This window comes from Diabrotica virgifera, chromosome 10 (genome assembly GCF_917563875.1).
Source record: "Diabrotica virgifera virgifera chromosome 10, PGI_DIABVI_V3a".
Lineage (NCBI taxonomy): Eukaryota > Metazoa > Arthropoda > Insecta > Coleoptera > Chrysomelidae > Diabrotica > Diabrotica virgifera.
The window spans coordinates 91,121,895-91,139,941 of record NC_065452.1 but is presented as its reverse complement, the minus strand read 5'-3'; the positions used below and the strand labels follow the sequence as shown (position 1 = coordinate 91,139,941).

Here is an 18,047-nt window from a genome sequence, read left to right as displayed (position 1 = left end):
ATTGATTTGCTTATCTAGATTTGTCTGTCAATCAGTGTGTTTATTAAACACAAATGACTTATTTTTTAAGATGTTGGTAGAAATTGCTTACATTATATAAATTGAGAAGCAATAGTTATAAAATAACATAGAGCGAAAAAAATTGTTCAATTTTTATAGAAATAAAATTATCAATAATAAATAATAAGAAACATTTCAAATATAACTTTTATTAAATTTTGATTGTATTTTTATAATAGTACCAATTTATATTACCAATGGTACCAATTGTATTTACAATAGCAGTACTCTTCGAGTTTTTTTATTAGCAAAGATGTCTATAATTTTGGAAAAATCGCATGATTTTACCAAATCATTCTCAATGCATAAAGTTGTTAGGCCAGTTAATCGATCCTCTTTCCTTGTAGATCTCATGGCATTTTATGCGAGAAAGAAAACTAAAGGATATCTTTCCTTTTGCTACCACACCACCGGTAATATGAAAAAAAAAATTTACGCTATAACGACGTTAGGAAATAATGATTCCAATTTAGGATGTTTAATTTTATTAAGTAAATTTATTGCAGAAAGTTGAGATTCGCAAATATTCTTCTTGTATATCGTTCTATCGTCTTCTTTATCAAACTCGCGCACTATATCAATTTTTTTTCTTAAAATTGGCATTATCTTCATCTCAGAATGTCCATAAAATGTTAAATAGCGAATGAATTTCAATTGGCGCATTAAATCTTCTGGTTAAGTTGCTTATTACACAATTTATGACAATATTAGATATTTCACAGCGAAATATTGCATCGGGCTCGAAAATTATTAGTCGCCTCATGCACATTATGCACATAACGTGAGGAGCAAAAAACTGGGAAAAATTACGTCTTTAGTTTGGTCGACGCCGGGCCCCTTACATCGCCGGGTCCCGGTAAAATGTACCGGCTGTACCCCCTTCTCGGCGGGCCAGGATACGCTTTGTATCATTTTTTTTTATAGTTTTTAATGAAAATCGTAGATGAACAATAAAGCTTATATGTTTATAATAATTATTATTATGCTGTAAATCTCTTGATTTCAGTTTCTCACAAAATAGACACGTTTCGAATCCTAAATCACCGGTGTGGTAATGTCTTTATATGTAATTATCATATTTCGTATTCAGATCAAGGTATACACGCTTTTTAACACTAACAATAAGAAGTTTGGAATTGCTTTGTAGAGACAGGAAATACGCGACAGAGAAGTCGACATACAATTAAATACTTTATTGTACATAATTTTAATAAACATTTTTCCTGATTTATTTATTCGATGCTTCAGGTCGCTCCCTCCAGCCATAATTCTTTTTGAATACTCTGAAATGGTGGCCCAAAGTAATTCTAATACAATACAGGGTGTCCAATTAGGTGGACAATTACAAAAACAGTTGATTTAATTTGTTTGGTGGGTAAGGCGGTGGTCTCCAATACACGTTGTACGCGGCCTACGGCGACCACTGGATCTTCTTCTTCACGTGCAATCTCCGCAACGGAGGTTGGCAATCATCATGGCTATTCTGATCTTAGATACTGCTGCTCTGAATAGTTCGGTTAATGTGCATCCGTACCATTCCCTCAAGTTACGCAACCATGAGATTCTTCTCCTTCCTACACATCTCTTGCAATGGAGTTTCCCCTGTATAATCAATTGAAGTATGTTGTATCTCTCATGACGCATAACATGTCCCAAGTACCTACTGCAGCTGTCGTGTCTTGATGGTTTCCAATATTTCCAGTCTATTGTTGACTCTTCTCATGACTTCGTTGTTTGTTATATGCTCGGTCCATGATATCTTCAGGATTCTTTTATACACCCACAGTTCTAATGCTTCCAACTTTTTAGTGGTCGACGCGTTAAGTGTCAGTGCTTCTATCCAGTAAAGCCGGGTCGAGAAAATATAACACCTTGCCAAAATATAACTCTTAAGTCTAATTTCAGTTCTCTTGCATAAAGTACCTTTCTCATTTTATTGAAGTTTGTTCTTGCTTTCTCTATTCGAACTTTGATTTCTTTGGAGTAATCGTTTGTGTGATTAATTATTGTGCCAAGATAGTTGTAGTTTTCAACTTGTTCTAAAGTTTTACCTTTAATTGTCAGACTTTCATCATTATTTTGGGTTTTTGATATCCTCATAAATTTACTTTTCTTGATGTTTATGGACAATCCATATTCTTCTCCATACTCAACTATCTTGTTCATTAGCTTTTGGAGGTCTCTAAGGTTGTCTGCTATTATAATAGTATCGTCCGCATATCTAATGGTGTTAATTGGCGTTCCATTTACCTCTATTCCTTTTGTTTCTCCCTCAAGAGCTCTTTTCATAATTTCTTCAGAGTATGCATTGAATAGTAGTGGTGACAATACACACCCCTGTCGCACTCCTCTTTTAATTTCGAACTCTTATGATGTGTGTTCAGTAATGCGTATGTGTGCTTGCTGTGCTGTTTATAATATAGATTTGTTATAATTCGAAGGTCATTGTATTGTAATTGTTTTGCTTTGAGGGCGTTCATTAGCTGTTTGTGGCGGACTTTATCGAAAGCCTTGTTGTAATCCATGAAACAGACGTATGTACATATTCTGGTTCACATCCAAACATCTTTGGATTAGTACGTTGAATGCAAAGAGAGCTCGGGTACCTACGCCTCTACGGAATTCAAATTGGGATTCTTCAATATCCATATCGGTGTATCCACTGGATACACCGGCTAAGTCGGTGGTCATTACAATTCACCCCGTACTTTGAATTTGTTTTAGAATTACTCTTTTGTATCTAATTTTGGTTGTAAGATAGTTTTTGTCCCTCCAAGTTAATTAAAAGTAACGAAAATGAACAATTTTCCTACGGCATTACGCCGTACACAACCTACGGCATTTATTGGAAACCACAGCCTTAGGTAGTTGTCGTATTCATCTCCCTACGATCTCCCAAACATGTTCTATTGGGTTGAGGTCGGAATTTAGCGCAGGCCATGGCATTGATTCCAACCTGCTCATGATATCGCTGTACAATTCTTGCAGTGTGTGGTCTGGCATTATTATGAATAAGCATGGAATTCTTCCCAATAAATGATGCCAATGACAAGACATATTCTTCTAAAATGTATTTGATATACTATTATGCTGTAAGCCTCTATCGATTCGAGCTAGCACCGAACGAACTTCCAAATTAATTCCTCTTTACACCATTCTAAGCCGCCATCTTATTGTACAGCTACCCAATGCTGCACTGTACGTAGCATTCCCCAGGTCTTCTTTATACTCTATTTCGTCTGTTATCAGAAAAATAATATTTGGATTCATCGGTGAATAATATTCTGACCTAATCTTCATTATTCTCAGCAACATGTTCATGAGCTAAATCCAATATTTCCCTTCTATGCTCTCTGGTCAATACTGGACCAGTGAGTGCCCTTCTAGAGCGCAAGTAATTTCTGGTAAGTCTTCTTCTTATCGTATTTTAGCTTATTCTAAAATTGTAACGGTCCAAAAATGATGTCTTCTTCTTGTAGTGATTCTTCGATTCGGATGTTGATAGTCATCATGGCAATTTGTACTTTGCTCACTGCTACTACTGCTACTACTACTTTGCTACTGCTAAAGATTTGTGATTGTTGTGTTGAACTACGTACGTAGATTTTTCAGCTAGGAAATCCTTCGACTTCCTGGTTCCCGTTTTCCTTCTACTTCTCCCTGTAAAATTAGTTACAGCAATCCACATTTTTCGCTGTTCCTCATGATGAGACCGAAGTATTCGATTTTGGCTGGTTTTATTGTGGTTAACATCTCTGTTCCTTTTTGTATTCCCAATAAGACGTCCTGATTAGTAACATGGTCAAAGCTTCAATTTTCTTACAGGTTCTATGATAGTCCACACGACTCAACTCCGTATAACAGTATAGGAAAGATAATATAACATCGTAGTAATCTGATTTTTGTGAGTATTGACATTTGAATAGCTTAGCCATTTTTTGGAATACAGATCTTGCTTTCTCTATCTTACATTTGATATCTGGGGAATGGTCCCAATTTTCATTAATTTTGGTACCAAGGTAGGTGTATGTTTTTACTATTTCTACTTGTTGACCATTTAACCATTGATTCGTCCAAATTGCTGTTCCTTGTTAGAGAACATCATACATTTGATGTTCTTGATACTATGAATAACATAAGTTATACGTCCGCGCATCTTATGTTATTAATATATTCTCCGTTAATTCTAATTCAGGCTTCAACGTCCCCTACTGCTTCTTGAAAGATATCCTCAGAGTATATATTGAACAGCAATGCAATGGTGATAGTATACGTATACATTCCTGTCGGACCCATCGTTTGATTTTAGTATCATCGCATTCTCCTGTTTGTTTGATTACAGTAAAGATTGCTAATAATTCTTAAATTACAGGGGTTTATTGCAATGTTTCTTAATAGATTTATCAGCTTGTCGTGCTTTACTGTATCGAACACTTTATAGTAATCAATGATAAATGCATAAATATCGTAATTTACGTCTCTACATCGTTAAAATAGCACTTATATTATGCGAAAGAGAGCCTCTCTCATACCCAGTGCATTCCGAAAACCGAACTGTGTACAGTTGATTTTTTCTTCGCACAGTTTATAATAGCCTTTGATGTTAAATTTTTAGAAATCGCTTCAAAATATGGCTCATTAAGCTGATGGTCCGGAGATCACTGCAGAATACGGATTTTGTTTTCTTTGGTAAAGAAATAAAAAAGACGTATGTAATAAATAATGTTTGTTCATAATTTGCTTTATTTCTTAGCACAGAAAATATAGAATTGAAAAAACAGTCGTGTCAGACGATGTCAGGAATTTTCATTGACAACTTTCGCCAATTTAGTCGAGCGGATATGAACTCGCGAATTTTTTCTTCTTTTACTCTTTTTATGTCTGCTTTGGCGTTTTTATTTATATTTCAGATGGAAACAGTGGTAGTTCCTTCGGAAGTATGTAATAAAAGGATATTTGCTTGACATGAATAATTCCATTAACAAATGTTACTTCTCACATTTTTTTTTCGGTTTGTATATACTACGAGAAAATCCATTTATATTTAGAAGTGTAGGTCTACAAAGACTTCTCTGCTATTCCATGCAGAATTTATGCATCGCGAAAAAATGGGTTTGACTGTAAAACCTGTTGTGTAATATTAATAAAAAAATGGAGCAATTCATCTGCTTTTTACGATACCAGTGGCGTTTCTAAATAAATAATTTGTAAGTTACTAACTGCATTTTAGTATTTATTAAGGATTCTTTTAATTTCTAAATTAGGAAAAGAAACAATTTTTAAATATTTGTAAAGAAAAAACTATTACATTAATGGTTATAATTTTTTTATTCATTGTTAAGAAGTTTTCGTGTTACACAAAAAAATTGTTTAGCATTTTAGCTGTTTTCACCACTGCAGAGGGCGTCTTCCACTGCAGAGGGCGGTTAATAAATAAAACACCCCTGTTTTGGGATGAATTTACTCTGTGCTAAAAAGGTGGGGATTATTTTTTTAATTCCATGGTATTTTATTTACATTACTAGTTCAATACTGATGCCATTAATTTTTATTTTACATGTGATTGGTTCTTTGCTGATTACTATTGTTTTAGTTGTCTGAGATGATTATTATGATATTAAATTCTTTTGATTATGTTACAATAATCTGTGATAATAAAATCTGTGAAATAGTCTTTGCAGACTATCTTAATCTTGGGGTATCAATATTGCGTCGTCTGCATAACAGAGTATTTTAATTTCTTTGTTTCCCATTCTTTCTTAGGCAAAAGCTGGGGGGATAGTTTAGACGAGCATATGAAGAGGATTGGCTAGAAAAATTTGCAACAGAAACAACCGTTGAAACAGACTAGAGATAGTTCAACTAGGAGTTAATACTTATCACTGATGATGATTAAAATAACTAAAAGATGAATATGAAAACGTTTAATATGCTAAATAGGATAATTTACCCATTTAGAGATGGTGTGCCACCTAGACGTAATAATCAAGAAGCAGAATGCTCATCTGAAGAAAATTTTAAGATTTTCAAATCGCAAATTACGGGACGAAGAATTATTGTCAGATGAGAAAGTAAACAGTCGGCATAAGAGTAAATGGAGTCTTAGTTAACAACATCAGATATGCAGATGATACAGTAATAATAGCCGATAATTTACAAGACCTGCAAAGACTCATGAGTAAAATAGTAAGGTGTGTAGTAGGGAGTACGGACTCTCTCTCTCTCAATATCAAAAAGACGAAGTTTATGAAAATTAGTAAAAACAACCATAATACTAACGAAATCTTGATAGTAGAGGGCCAGCAGATCGAAAGAGTAAAAAGTACACTTACCTAGGAACACTTACAATAGAAAATAATGACTACACTGCAGAAATCAAAGAAAGAATCGAAAGAGCACGTTCTAATTTTATGAAAATGAGCATCCTATGTAGCAAAGATTTAACATTAGCTCTTAAAGTACGCCTAACAAAATGTTACGTATACAGTGTACTATACTATGGAATGGAATCATGGACGTTAAATGTAGAAACAATGAGACGACTTAACGCCTTTGAAATATGGACCTATGGAAGATTATGAGGGTTTCCTGGGTAGATAGAGTTACGAACAACGAAGTACTAAGAAGGATAGGCAAAGAGAAGGAAGTTGAACTTACAATTAAAGAAAGAAAGCTACAGTATCTCGGACATGTGATGGGGGCGAGAAGTATGGCATTCTGCGACTCATAATGCAAGGAAAGATAGATGGCAGAAGAAGCATCGGAAGAAGACGAATTTCATGGCTGAAGAACCTGCGAGAATGGTTTGGATGCAGCTCAAAACAACTATTTAGAGCTACTGCCTCAAAAATTAAAATGGCTATGATGATTGCCAGCCTCCGTAGCGGAGATGACACCTGAAGAAGAAGAAGAAGAAGAAGAAGAAGAAGAAGAAGAAGAAGAAGAAGAAGAGAAAGTTGGGCGCCGCCCGATTCATCAACGACTCTACCGTATCGGTACGACTCAACGAGAAGTGCACGGTAAATAGAAGGTTTAACTACAAAAAAAATTATGTATGTCTTTGTACTCACTTTACAATGTTCAAAAAATTGCGGGATCTGGATTTCAATGCATTTTTTTATAATTCTCGTATCAAAGTTGCGCGTGAAGTTAGGCGTGTTGATGACAGTTGAGGAATTGGGGTCGACCCGAGAAAGTTATACAATAATCTATAATGAAATTTGTTTAATACAACTTGAAGTGGGTAAAAAGTCCAATGGAACTGTAACCATCAGTAAAAGTTTCTGTTGATTCTAGCTAGACCAGAAATAAATGTGACCTTCACCAAAGGTGCAGCAATAAATTGAGAATACAACTATATATTTCAAACAGTATATTGAAGAAAATATACAATAAATAAAGAATTAGAGCAAAGTAATAAGAAACAAATAAAAATTTTCTTTTGGGGACAAAAACTCTTTGAAGCAGCTCAGCAATATACAGGCACATTTCTGCAGCTGTTGTCGCTTCCTCAGTCCATAGAAAGTTGGATATCTGGATATCTACCAGTTAGTACAGATGTTCAAAGATCTTGTGGTTATTTTAAAGCTATTTTCTTGTGGCATCTTAATACAATATACTATTTTTAGTAGAAATAAGCCACAATATAATTTAAAATAAAAGTTTATTTTCACGTTTTGATTTCCTCTTAGGAAATCGAAAGACAAATCACATGCTGTGATTTTTTATCTGACGAGCAAGTTAAAGTGGATTTCGTGTAATAGACTGAACTATCTTCCAATAAAGTCGTCCCAGGAACTCAATTCAAAATTATTGCAGAATCATTTTAAAGTCATCTACTAGGTCATCATTAAAGGAATGATATTCGGCCTCAAAGAGACGAAATCACTAGAAATTGGAGAATATGTTGTAATGCTAAATTATTGAGTCTGTGTGGTAGTGAAAACTTCATCAGACATATACAAGCTAACCGGAAAAGATGGGGAGGTCAAGTGGTAAGATCAGAGGACAACAGAGTAATAAAAACAATATTTTTTAAGAGATCAGATGGCAGAGGACGTCCCAGGAAAAGATGAAAGGATGATGTCGAAGGAGATTTGTGTATAATCGAGGTACAACAATGAGAAATGGAAGAACAAGATCGTAGAAGGTGAAGGGCGATAGTGGATGATACTAAGACTCACCCCGAGTTGTGAGGCCAGACAAGAAGAAGAAGACTTCACTTTGAACGAGTTACCACTACGTGAACATTAGATTATTGGTCCTTGTTTTTTTAGGACAAGGACTGAAATACAGTTACTGTCAATCAAGACCGTTAAATAGAGAATATTGCCATACCCTTTGTTAAAGATTAAGGAAGCTGTATTTGAGCAGTAAATATGCAGATGCACTAACAATGGTCTCAAGAAAATAGCGCAACGAGTACGCTATCATAAAAAATCGTTACAGTCATACACTTCATCACCTTCATCATCCATCTTTCTGCATCCAAAGTTGAACATAGGCCTCTTTTAATTTCTTCCAGTTCTCTCGGTCTTGAGCTTCGTGCACCAAGCAAGCAAGCAATTTGATTTAACCCGACCTGTGAGAGATGTCCACCCTATCGAAAAAGTACATTCGGGTGTAACAATTCATTGGGAGGTGTTTTAACCCGAGTAAAAACAGGGATCACCCCACCTCGCTCCAATGCTCCAGGCCATCCCTTTCCCCCTATAGCACGCTGATGCGCGATAGGGGCACAACTATCGTAGCCAAATGCTCTTCACAATAAGGGTAACACTGGGTAATAAGATTCCAATGTGGTGCCGTAATCGAATTCAAAACTAGGCCAGCGTGAAGCGCTCTATGCCTTTATCTTCTAATTACTTATCCGCGAACTAAAATTTGCTTGCTTGGGCCCCAAGTCATTGTACCAAGCCCCACTGGGCTCGGTCCAATGGCTTGGTGCTCAAGTATTTTTTTGTTTTTTTTTTGTTTTTTATATTTTTTTGGTGGCTTGCGCCTTTTTTATATATTTTTTTGTAGGCTGACTTTATTATGATCGTGGTATTGGACCTACGCTTGGGTTACGTGTTTCTTCGGCACTTGGTGTTTCGAGCTACGAACTATCTACTATTTTTATTTTTACTTCTTTATCACTTTACTTTCACTTTCATTTTATTCTTTGTGTCTCTCTTTATTTATTTTATTTTCTTTATTTTATTCCACTATTTGCTGTTTAGGACGTTTGTGCTTCCATCGGTGGAAAGCGTCATACCCTAGCATCTCCCGCAGTATGGAACTTGGGTGGTGCTCCAGCTCCGAGAATTTAACCCTAGCCTTGTCTGTTATCATTTCTCTAACTCTCACCTGTTGTAGCTCTCTGAACAGGAATCTTTCTGCGACGTACTTTGGGACTTTGGCTGCTTTTCTTAGGCTGTTGTTGTGAACCGCTTGTATCTTCTTTTTGTGTGTCTTGCATACTTGTCCCCATGCAAGAGATGCGTATGCTAGTACCGGTAATATGATGCTGTTTATTAACCTTACCCTCGTTTTTAATCTTAATTTACTCTTCCTGCCTGTGAGTCCTCATAATGTTGTTCTTGCCATGTTGGCCTTCTGGACTGTGGCTTCTACATGTTTTTGGAAGGTTAATCCTTTGTCCATGATGACTTCCAGGTATTTGACTTCATCTTTCCACTCGATGGGGTTGTTCTGCACCGTCAGTTGTTCTTCTGGCTGTTGTCTTCCTTTCTTATATAGCACCTCTTGCGTCTTTTCGGAGTTGATGGCTGTTTGCAGGTTGGTCACTGCTACATCTACGCTTCTGTGTTTGGCCGCTATCGCTGTGTCATCGGCATAGAGACTCATTAGGGTACCGGTATTCTTGGTACGTCTGCGGTGTATATTGTGTACAGTAGTGGTGACAGGACTGCTCCCTGTGGCACTCCAGCCTCCGGGTTTCCGAGCTCGGACAGGATTTGTCCTATCCGAACCCTGAAACTCCGACCGTCCAAGTACGAAGAGATCAGCCTCGTCATCGCCCCGCTGTACCCGTAACCTCGCATTTTGTATATGATGCCATACTCTGTCGAAAGCTTTGCTTACGTCCAGGAATGCTGCTCCAGTGTACTGCTTGTCGTTTAATCCAGCTGCTATGTACTCAGTTAGTCTAAGTACTTGTAGCTCGCTGGAGTGCTCTTCTCTGAATCCGAATTGAGCTTCTGGGATTATCTTTAATCTGTTTGGTTCCGCTTGCAGTATGCTGAGAATAATTCTTTCAACTATCTTGCTGATCGCTGGGAGTAAGCTGATTGGCCTGTAATTCTGCGGGAATATGTGGTTCTTGCCAGGTTTTGGAATCATAATGACATGTGCCTCTTTCCATCTGTTTGGGAATATTTTGAATCCCAGTATCGCGTTCACTATCTTTGTTAAATACACTATAGCTCTTATAGGCAAGTACTTTAGGGCTCTATTTGTTATTTGGTCTAGACCAGGCGCTTTTTTCGGTGACTGTTTTTTATGTGTTCATTTATTTCTTCCGGTGATGTTGGGGGGATGATATCTTCTGGATCCTCTGGTCTTTCTTCTTGCTCTTCGACTTCTTCCATGAAGTCTACGTCCTCGTCTGGATGGTAGTTTAACCTGCATTCTCTTTCGAGTGTGGACCTCATCACCTCTGCTTTTTCTTCTATGGTGTATACCATGCCGTTTTCTCCATGTAATGGGGGATGGGTTTTCTATCGCTTCTTATTATTTTCTGGAGCTTCCAAACATTTTTCATGTTTGAGTCTAGTTCTTCCATCTCTTGTACGTAGTTATCCCATTTTTCGCTGCGGTGTTGTCGAAGAGCCGTTTTGACCTCTCTGTTTAATTTGTTTGCCCAGGTTTTGTCTACTCGATTTCTTGTTCTTCTGGCTATTTGCTTCGCTCTGTTTTTTTCCCTTATCAAGTCTTGTACTTCTTGTAATATGTCTTTGAACCTTCCCGTGTGGATCTCGACTTCTTCTTTTGTTGTGCTGTTTCTAATTGCTTCTTGGATTATGTTTTCTAGCTCTAGGACTTTTTCTTCTATTTGTTGTAGGTTATTTATACCTGGCACTATATTTATTCCTTCACTCACTAATCTTTTATAATTTGTCCACTTTATTTTCTTTTTCACTCTTTTCGATAGGTTTGTTTCTTCCCATGTTCCTAGCTCCAGTAGAATGGGGTTGTGGTCTGATGTTCCTTCGTTTAGGGTTAGTAGTTCTGCTTGTAGTCCTAGGTATTTAGCAACAACGATGTCTATGTGGGTGGGAGTCCATTTCCTGAATAATGGGTTGGTTCTTCGGGGCCCATTGCCAGTGTGTCTTCGTTATTCTCTAAATAGTTTTTTAGTAGTCGTCCGTTTCTGTTCGTAGCTCTATCGTTCCAATTTGGGGATCTCGCATTTAGGTCTCCTATTATTATCGATGTTTCGGCTATGTTCAGGAACGCATCTAGGTCATCGTCCATTAATGGGTCTTGCGGTCTTACGTAGGCTGATATTATTCTGACTTCGCCTTGCTTCATTTTCACTTCTATTGTAGTTGCTTCCATGTTTACCAGTCGTGGAGTTGTGAATCTGGTGTGTTTAATTCCCTTCTTAACTAGGATGGCCGTTCCCCCTGATCTTCTTGTGACGTCGTTGCTATGTACATCGTACCCAGGAAACTTTAGGTTGAAGTTGTTGGTAAGCTTTGTTTCCTGTATTGCTACGATGTCCATCTCGTATCTGTTGTCGAGTTCGTCAATGATGTTTTGGTTCGTTGATATGCCGCCCGGATTCCAGGAGCCTATCCTCAAGTATTCCCTATCTGCCTCCATTAGTTCCGTGTCTGCCTGGTGCCTTGGATCACTTCTTGGACTACCTTAGTCACTATGTTGCTTACTAGTCTGACTAGGTCGTCTTGGTCTTGGGGGATCGCTGTGGTGTTCTGAGTTTGTTTGGCTTTCGTGGCTTGGGCATAGGATACCCCGGTTGCCTACTGTCGTCTGTTGGTCTGTTGTTGTGGCCTCTGTGGTGGTGGTCTTCCCCAGGTTGGGCACCTTGGGCATCCTCTGTAGTTTGCGGGGTGGCTTCCATTGCAGTTTGCACATGTTGCCTTTTCTGCTCTTGGTCATTTGCATTACTTGGTGGTGTGATCTTCGCCGCATTTCACGCACCTCGGGTCCTTGTGGCACGCGTTCTTGGTATGTTGGTAACCCTGGCAGTTGAAACACTGCGTTGGTCCTATCGCTTTGCGTAGGTCCTCTACCACGACCTTCATATGGCACAAATAGAGATCCGCTTAGCCTTTGCCACATCCTCCACATCGGAAGTTTTCTTTTGGGGCCGGTTCTGGATATCATGTTTACTGCTGAGTGACAGACTATCTGGTGTTGTTCTTGCATCTCTTCTAGGATTGCCTTTTGGGTGGTATTTGTGGACAATCCTCTTAAAACCACTCTGGGTTTTAAGTCGTCTTCTAGTGGGAAGGCTATCCATTGTAGTCTATCCTCACCATTTTTCTGTAATCTTCCGGGCTTTTCGCCTGGATGAGTGTTTCCCTCTTGCCATATGGCCCGCCCAATTTCACTTCAGCCATACTCTTTTATCTATGACATCTGTGACACCTGTCTTTCTTCAGATTTACTCCTTTCTAACCCAGTTTCTGAGAGTCAGTCCAAGTTGTGACCGCTCCATTCCTCTTTGGATCATTCTAAGTTTGGTTGCTGTGGCCTGGAGTAACGATAGTGTTTCGGCACCGTAAATCATGACTGGAAGCAGACATTGGTCAAACGTCTTTTTTTTTAGATAATTTGGCATGCTGCTCTTGAAGGTGTCTGATAGAGCTCCCTATACGGCCCCTGCCAAGGTGATTCTACCCTGCAGTTCAGCAGTTTGATTGTCCCTGGCAATTTGGATGTCCTGTCCTAATATGTATTTATATTTATGAACCAATGCTATTTCGTTGCAGTCGACTTTTGGATTTTCGCTTGGTACCAGGTTTGTCCATCGCCTTACCTCACGAATATTTTTAAAGCATAATATTTCTTGTTTATTTTAGCGAGTACTATATTTTCTGATATGATTTAACATAATGTAATTTGGTAAATATTTAAAAGAATTAAAATAACAATATCTTCCTATATTGAGTCATTAAGTCCCCACCATATAATTAGAAAACCACTTTTTTTATTTAAACAATAAATCATAGTATAAGTTGTTCGTCTTCTCCCTTAATTCCCCCAAAGAAAAGTATTACACCTGTAGCTTTATGCAACCACAAGATATCTTGTGTAAATATTTGAGGTAAGATGTTACCAAAAAGAATGGTTTTAATCTGACAAACGCAGAAAGGCATGAACAATTACGGATATTCCACCAGTTGCTAGAAATGATATCGTGCATTCTGTAAAAATAAATATTTAAGAATTGCTCTTCTACGAAAGTGTGTGTAAATACGGATACACGATATAAGAAACTAAACTAAACAGTGCCGATGACAATGTGTCATGATGTTTTGTGTAGTCAATGCTGTCAGAAATCAATTTAGGTAATATTCTACTTAATGCTTAATTTTTTTTTAATTATTAACGCTTTTACTGATCTACTCAAATTAGTCGTTTATTTTTTTTTAGATTTTTTGTCTATGGTAATAGCCACAATTACTTTAGTGTGTCCATCCTCTTAAACTTCTACATTTGAAAGCTGGTTGGAGTACATAATTAAGCATTTTCTGTAGTCCATTGCATCCGAATGTTTTTGAGTATTATTTATTATACAGGCTGAGTCATGAGGAACTGTACATACTCCTACCTCGTATGCAGGCCTCTATGGGAAATAACAAATGACCATTATAAAGTGTCTGCTCCCATTGCTTAATAATATACAGGGCGAGTTGTTAATTTCTACAGAAATTTGTATCCGTCATAATTTTTGAACAGTAAGATCGATGTGTCTCTTATTTTGGTCAATCGTTACACTATTACCACCCAATCAACTGATTTATTCAAACTAGAAAAAAATCAGGTCCGGCTTTAAAAAATTAGTTCGTTTTAAAAAAATCCACAAGGAAAGAAAAGTTTTCCTGTAGTTGGCTGTATACCATCAATCACAAAAATTGGAATAAATCCTTTGTAAAAGGTATAAAATTTATTAAAATCCCTAAAGGGCTACATCAGAACAAAACGTTTTCGATTTTATTACAAAATCATCATCAGTGTAAGACCTAAAAGTAAGTATAAAATAATATTTTGTAATAAAATCGAAAACGTTTTGTTCTGATGTAGCCCTTTAGGGATTTTAATAAATTTTATACCTTTTACAAAGGATTTATTCCAATTTTAGTTCGTTTTGGTCTTAGAAAAAAATTTCACCCTGTATATGGTTTTTGAAAACTCTAATAAGAATTTTACAAATTATACAATTAGGCAATCAAAATGGCATATTTATGTTTTTCCCCACACAATTACTTAATTTTTTATAAAAAAATCAAATTTGACTATGAATTGAAAATCAATTTATTACAAAAATTATTTTTTTTGAACAATAATATTTAATTTATAAGTAACGTTTTAAATAATACAACCTTTTTAGCCAATTTCCAGAATTTTAAAAGGAACAGGTTGTTTTGAATAAAACTAAAAGATCATCCTGTACAATATTTGTTTGTCAAAAAGGAGATAAAAAAATAAACCTAAATTAAACAAAAACAAAATAAATATTTTTCCTGTCGTTTTTTGCGTCACTACCTTCTCACCATGTATTAATACTATGTATGTGTATAAAAATGATAATTTTACATTTTCGTTATTTGAGTACATAATTTGACTTTTCGTTCGCCATCGTTATTATTTATTTGTGTTTCTTACACCGTTTGTACTTTTTTGCATTACTTATCATATTTTACAAAATAGTTTGCCCAATCTACCTGCCAATGTAGCCGCCCGAGGTATGTACTTTATGCACGATGGGGCATCACCACATTTCTCAGTTGCTGTTCGTCAACATCTTCATGTAACTTATGGAAATAGGTGGATAGGACGCAAAGGGCCACATGCATGACCACCTAGATCACCTGATTTTAACCCTGTCGACTATTCCCTATCCTATGGGGTCGATTAAAAGAAATGGTTTATCGAGAAAATATCAATACGCGACAGGAACTAAGTAATCGATATAATTATTGATTCTTGTAATATTATTAGAAATGATCCCTAACTCTCAGGAGGTGTATTAGACAGTTGATGGTCCGACAAAGATGGATTTCGTTTCGAAAATCTGCTATAAATCTCAAAAAAAATTGTTTTATTGTTTTATTTGTTTCTTAAGTTCTTTTATGTATCTATGTATACAATTGTTGTACACACATACATATTGTCAAATTTACTTAAACATGCAAATAAATCCGTTTATGTTCAATGTTCTACATAATATTTTATGTATTTCCTTTTCGTTAATTTAAAAAATAAATTTACTGTATTTTGCCTTTTGAAATAAAACTCTGAGAACTCAATAAAACGACACTACCTATGAATTACTAAACAAATACTATACAGGGCGATGTTTTAGTATTATTCAAAATACTAACATACACAATACTAACACTGCTCGTGCTATACGTTTTAAATAATACAACCTTTTTAGCCAATTTCCAGAATTTTAAAAGGAACAGGTTGTTTTGAATAAAACTAAAACATCATCCTGTACAATATTTGTTTGTCAAAAAGGAGCTAAACAAATAAACCTAAATTAAACAAAAACAAAAAGAAATATTTTTCCTCTCGTTTTTTGCGTCACTACCTTCTCACCATATATTAATACTATGTATGTGTATAAAAATGATAATTTTCATTTTCGTTGTTTGAGTACATAATTTGACTTTTCGTTCGCCATCGTTATTATTTATTTGTGTTTCTTACACTGTTTGTACTTTTTTGCATTACTTATTATATTTTACAAAATAGTTTGCCGAATCTACTTGCCAATGTAGCCGCCCGAGATATGTACTTTATGCACGATGGGGCATCACCACATTTCTCAGTTGCTGCTCGTCAACATCTTCATGTAACTTATGGAAATAGGTGGATAGGACGCGGAGGGCCTCATGCATGACCACCTAGATCACCTGATTTTAACCCTGTCGACTATTCCCTATCCTATGCGGTCGATTAAAAGAAATGGTTTATCGAGAAAATATCAATACGCGACAGGAACTAAGTAATCGATATAATTATTGATTCTTGTAACATTATTAGAAATGATCCCTAACTCTCAGGAGGTGTATTAGACAGTTGATGGTCCGACAAAGATGGATTTCGTTTCGATTTAAATCGCTATAAATTTCAAAAAAAAATTGTTTTATTGTTTTATTTGTTTCTTAAGTTCTTTTATGTATCTATGTATACAATAATTGTTGTACACACATACATATTGTCAAATTTACTTAAACATGCAAATAAATCCGTTTATGTTCAATGTTCTACATAATATGTATTTCCTTTTCGTTAATTTAAAAAATAAATTTACTGTATTTTGCCTTTTGAAATAAAACTCTGAGAATTCAATAAAATGACACTACCTACGAATTACTAAACAAATACTATACAGGGCGATGTTTTAGTATTATTCAAAACAACCTCTTCCTTTTGAAATTCCTCTTGAAGTTAGCTAAAAGGGTTTTATTATTTACAGCGTATAGCACAAGCTGTGGAAGTATTAATATATATGTATAAATTAAATATTTGTTAAAAAAAATACATTTTGCAAAAAAAATTATTATTTTTAAATATATGGTTCACTTCGCCAAACTTTTAATTCATAGCCATATTTGATTTTTTTTATAAAAAATGAAGTAATCGTGCAGGGAAAAAATAAATAAGCCATTTTAATTGTCTATTTGTGTAATTTGTAAAATTATTATTAGAGTTTTCAAAAACCATATACAGGGTGAAATTTTTTCTAAGACCAAAACGAGCTAATTTTTTAAATCCGGGCCTGATTTTGTTTTTAGTTTGAATAAATCAGTTGATTGGGTGGAAACTTATGGATTAGTCAAATTTGATTTTTTTAAAAAAAATTAAGTAATCATGTGGGGAAAAATAAATATGCCATTTTAATTGCCTATTTGTCCAATTTGTAAAATTATTATTAGAGTTTTCAAAAACCGTATACAGGGTGAAATTTTTTCTAAGACCAAAGCGAACTAATTTTTAAAGCCGGGCCTGATTTTTTTCTAGTTTGAATAAATTAGTTGATTGGGTGGTAATAGTGTAACAATTGACCAAAATAAGAGATACATCAATCGTACCGTTCAAAAATTATGACGAATACAAATTTCTGTAAAAATTAACAACTCGCCCTGTACATTATTAAACAATGGGAGCAGACGCTTTTTAATGGTCATTTGTTATTCCCCATAGGGGCCTCCATTCGAGGTAGTATGCACAGTTCCTCATGACTCACCCTGTATAGGATCTTCATTGTTTTTGTTGGTCTTAGTTGTCTATTAGTTCTAATACTATTGATTATCATAATCAACTGATGCCACACTTAAATACTATGTATAACAAATTGTAAATTAACTCCTTTTACAACAATATCTCAATAAAATTGGGAATAAACAACAATTTCAAACAAATTCTTTATTTGACGTTTCGACCTCTAGATCTAAGGCAGTTTTGTCGGCTTTAAACTATTTATTTAAGTAAATGTAAACGAAGTACACCGAGGATTGTTTTAGCGGCAAAATACACATTAATTTACAAGATTTATTATTGTCGTCCCCATTGAAGTTTTTATCTTGAATCATATTATCATCAGATTCCCATAGAAGTATCATATCCCCATATTCCCATAGTAGTAGCATATCAATAATCAGATTTACATAGTAGTAATATTAGTCCATAGTAATATTCGTTCCCTTCTATATACAGTTCTTGTCTAACCCACCATATCTTATTTCACTTTTTCTTGCTCGTTCCAGGAACATCATACTCAT

General features: G+C 35.6%; 1 protein-coding gene across 3 annotated transcripts in view; it reads left to right on the top strand.

The window, feature by feature from the left end:
- The window catches only part of LOC114334477 (3-hydroxy-3-methylglutaryl-coenzyme A reductase), a 490,400-nt gene that overhangs the window by 168,801 nt on the left and 303,552 nt on the right, over positions 1 to 18,047 (top strand). The window contains exon 1 of one of the 3 annotated variants that reach the window (XM_050641420.1): positions 13,436 to 13,601. The exons of the other annotated variants lie outside the window; for them this stretch is intronic. Within the exon in view, the coding sequence (XP_050497377.1) occupies positions 13,580 to 13,601 (22 nt within the window). The 5' untranslated portion in view covers positions 13,436 to 13,579. Of the gene's footprint in view, positions 1 to 13,435; positions 13,602 to 18,047 lie in introns of those variants that run through there. 3 annotated transcript variants of the gene reach the window in all.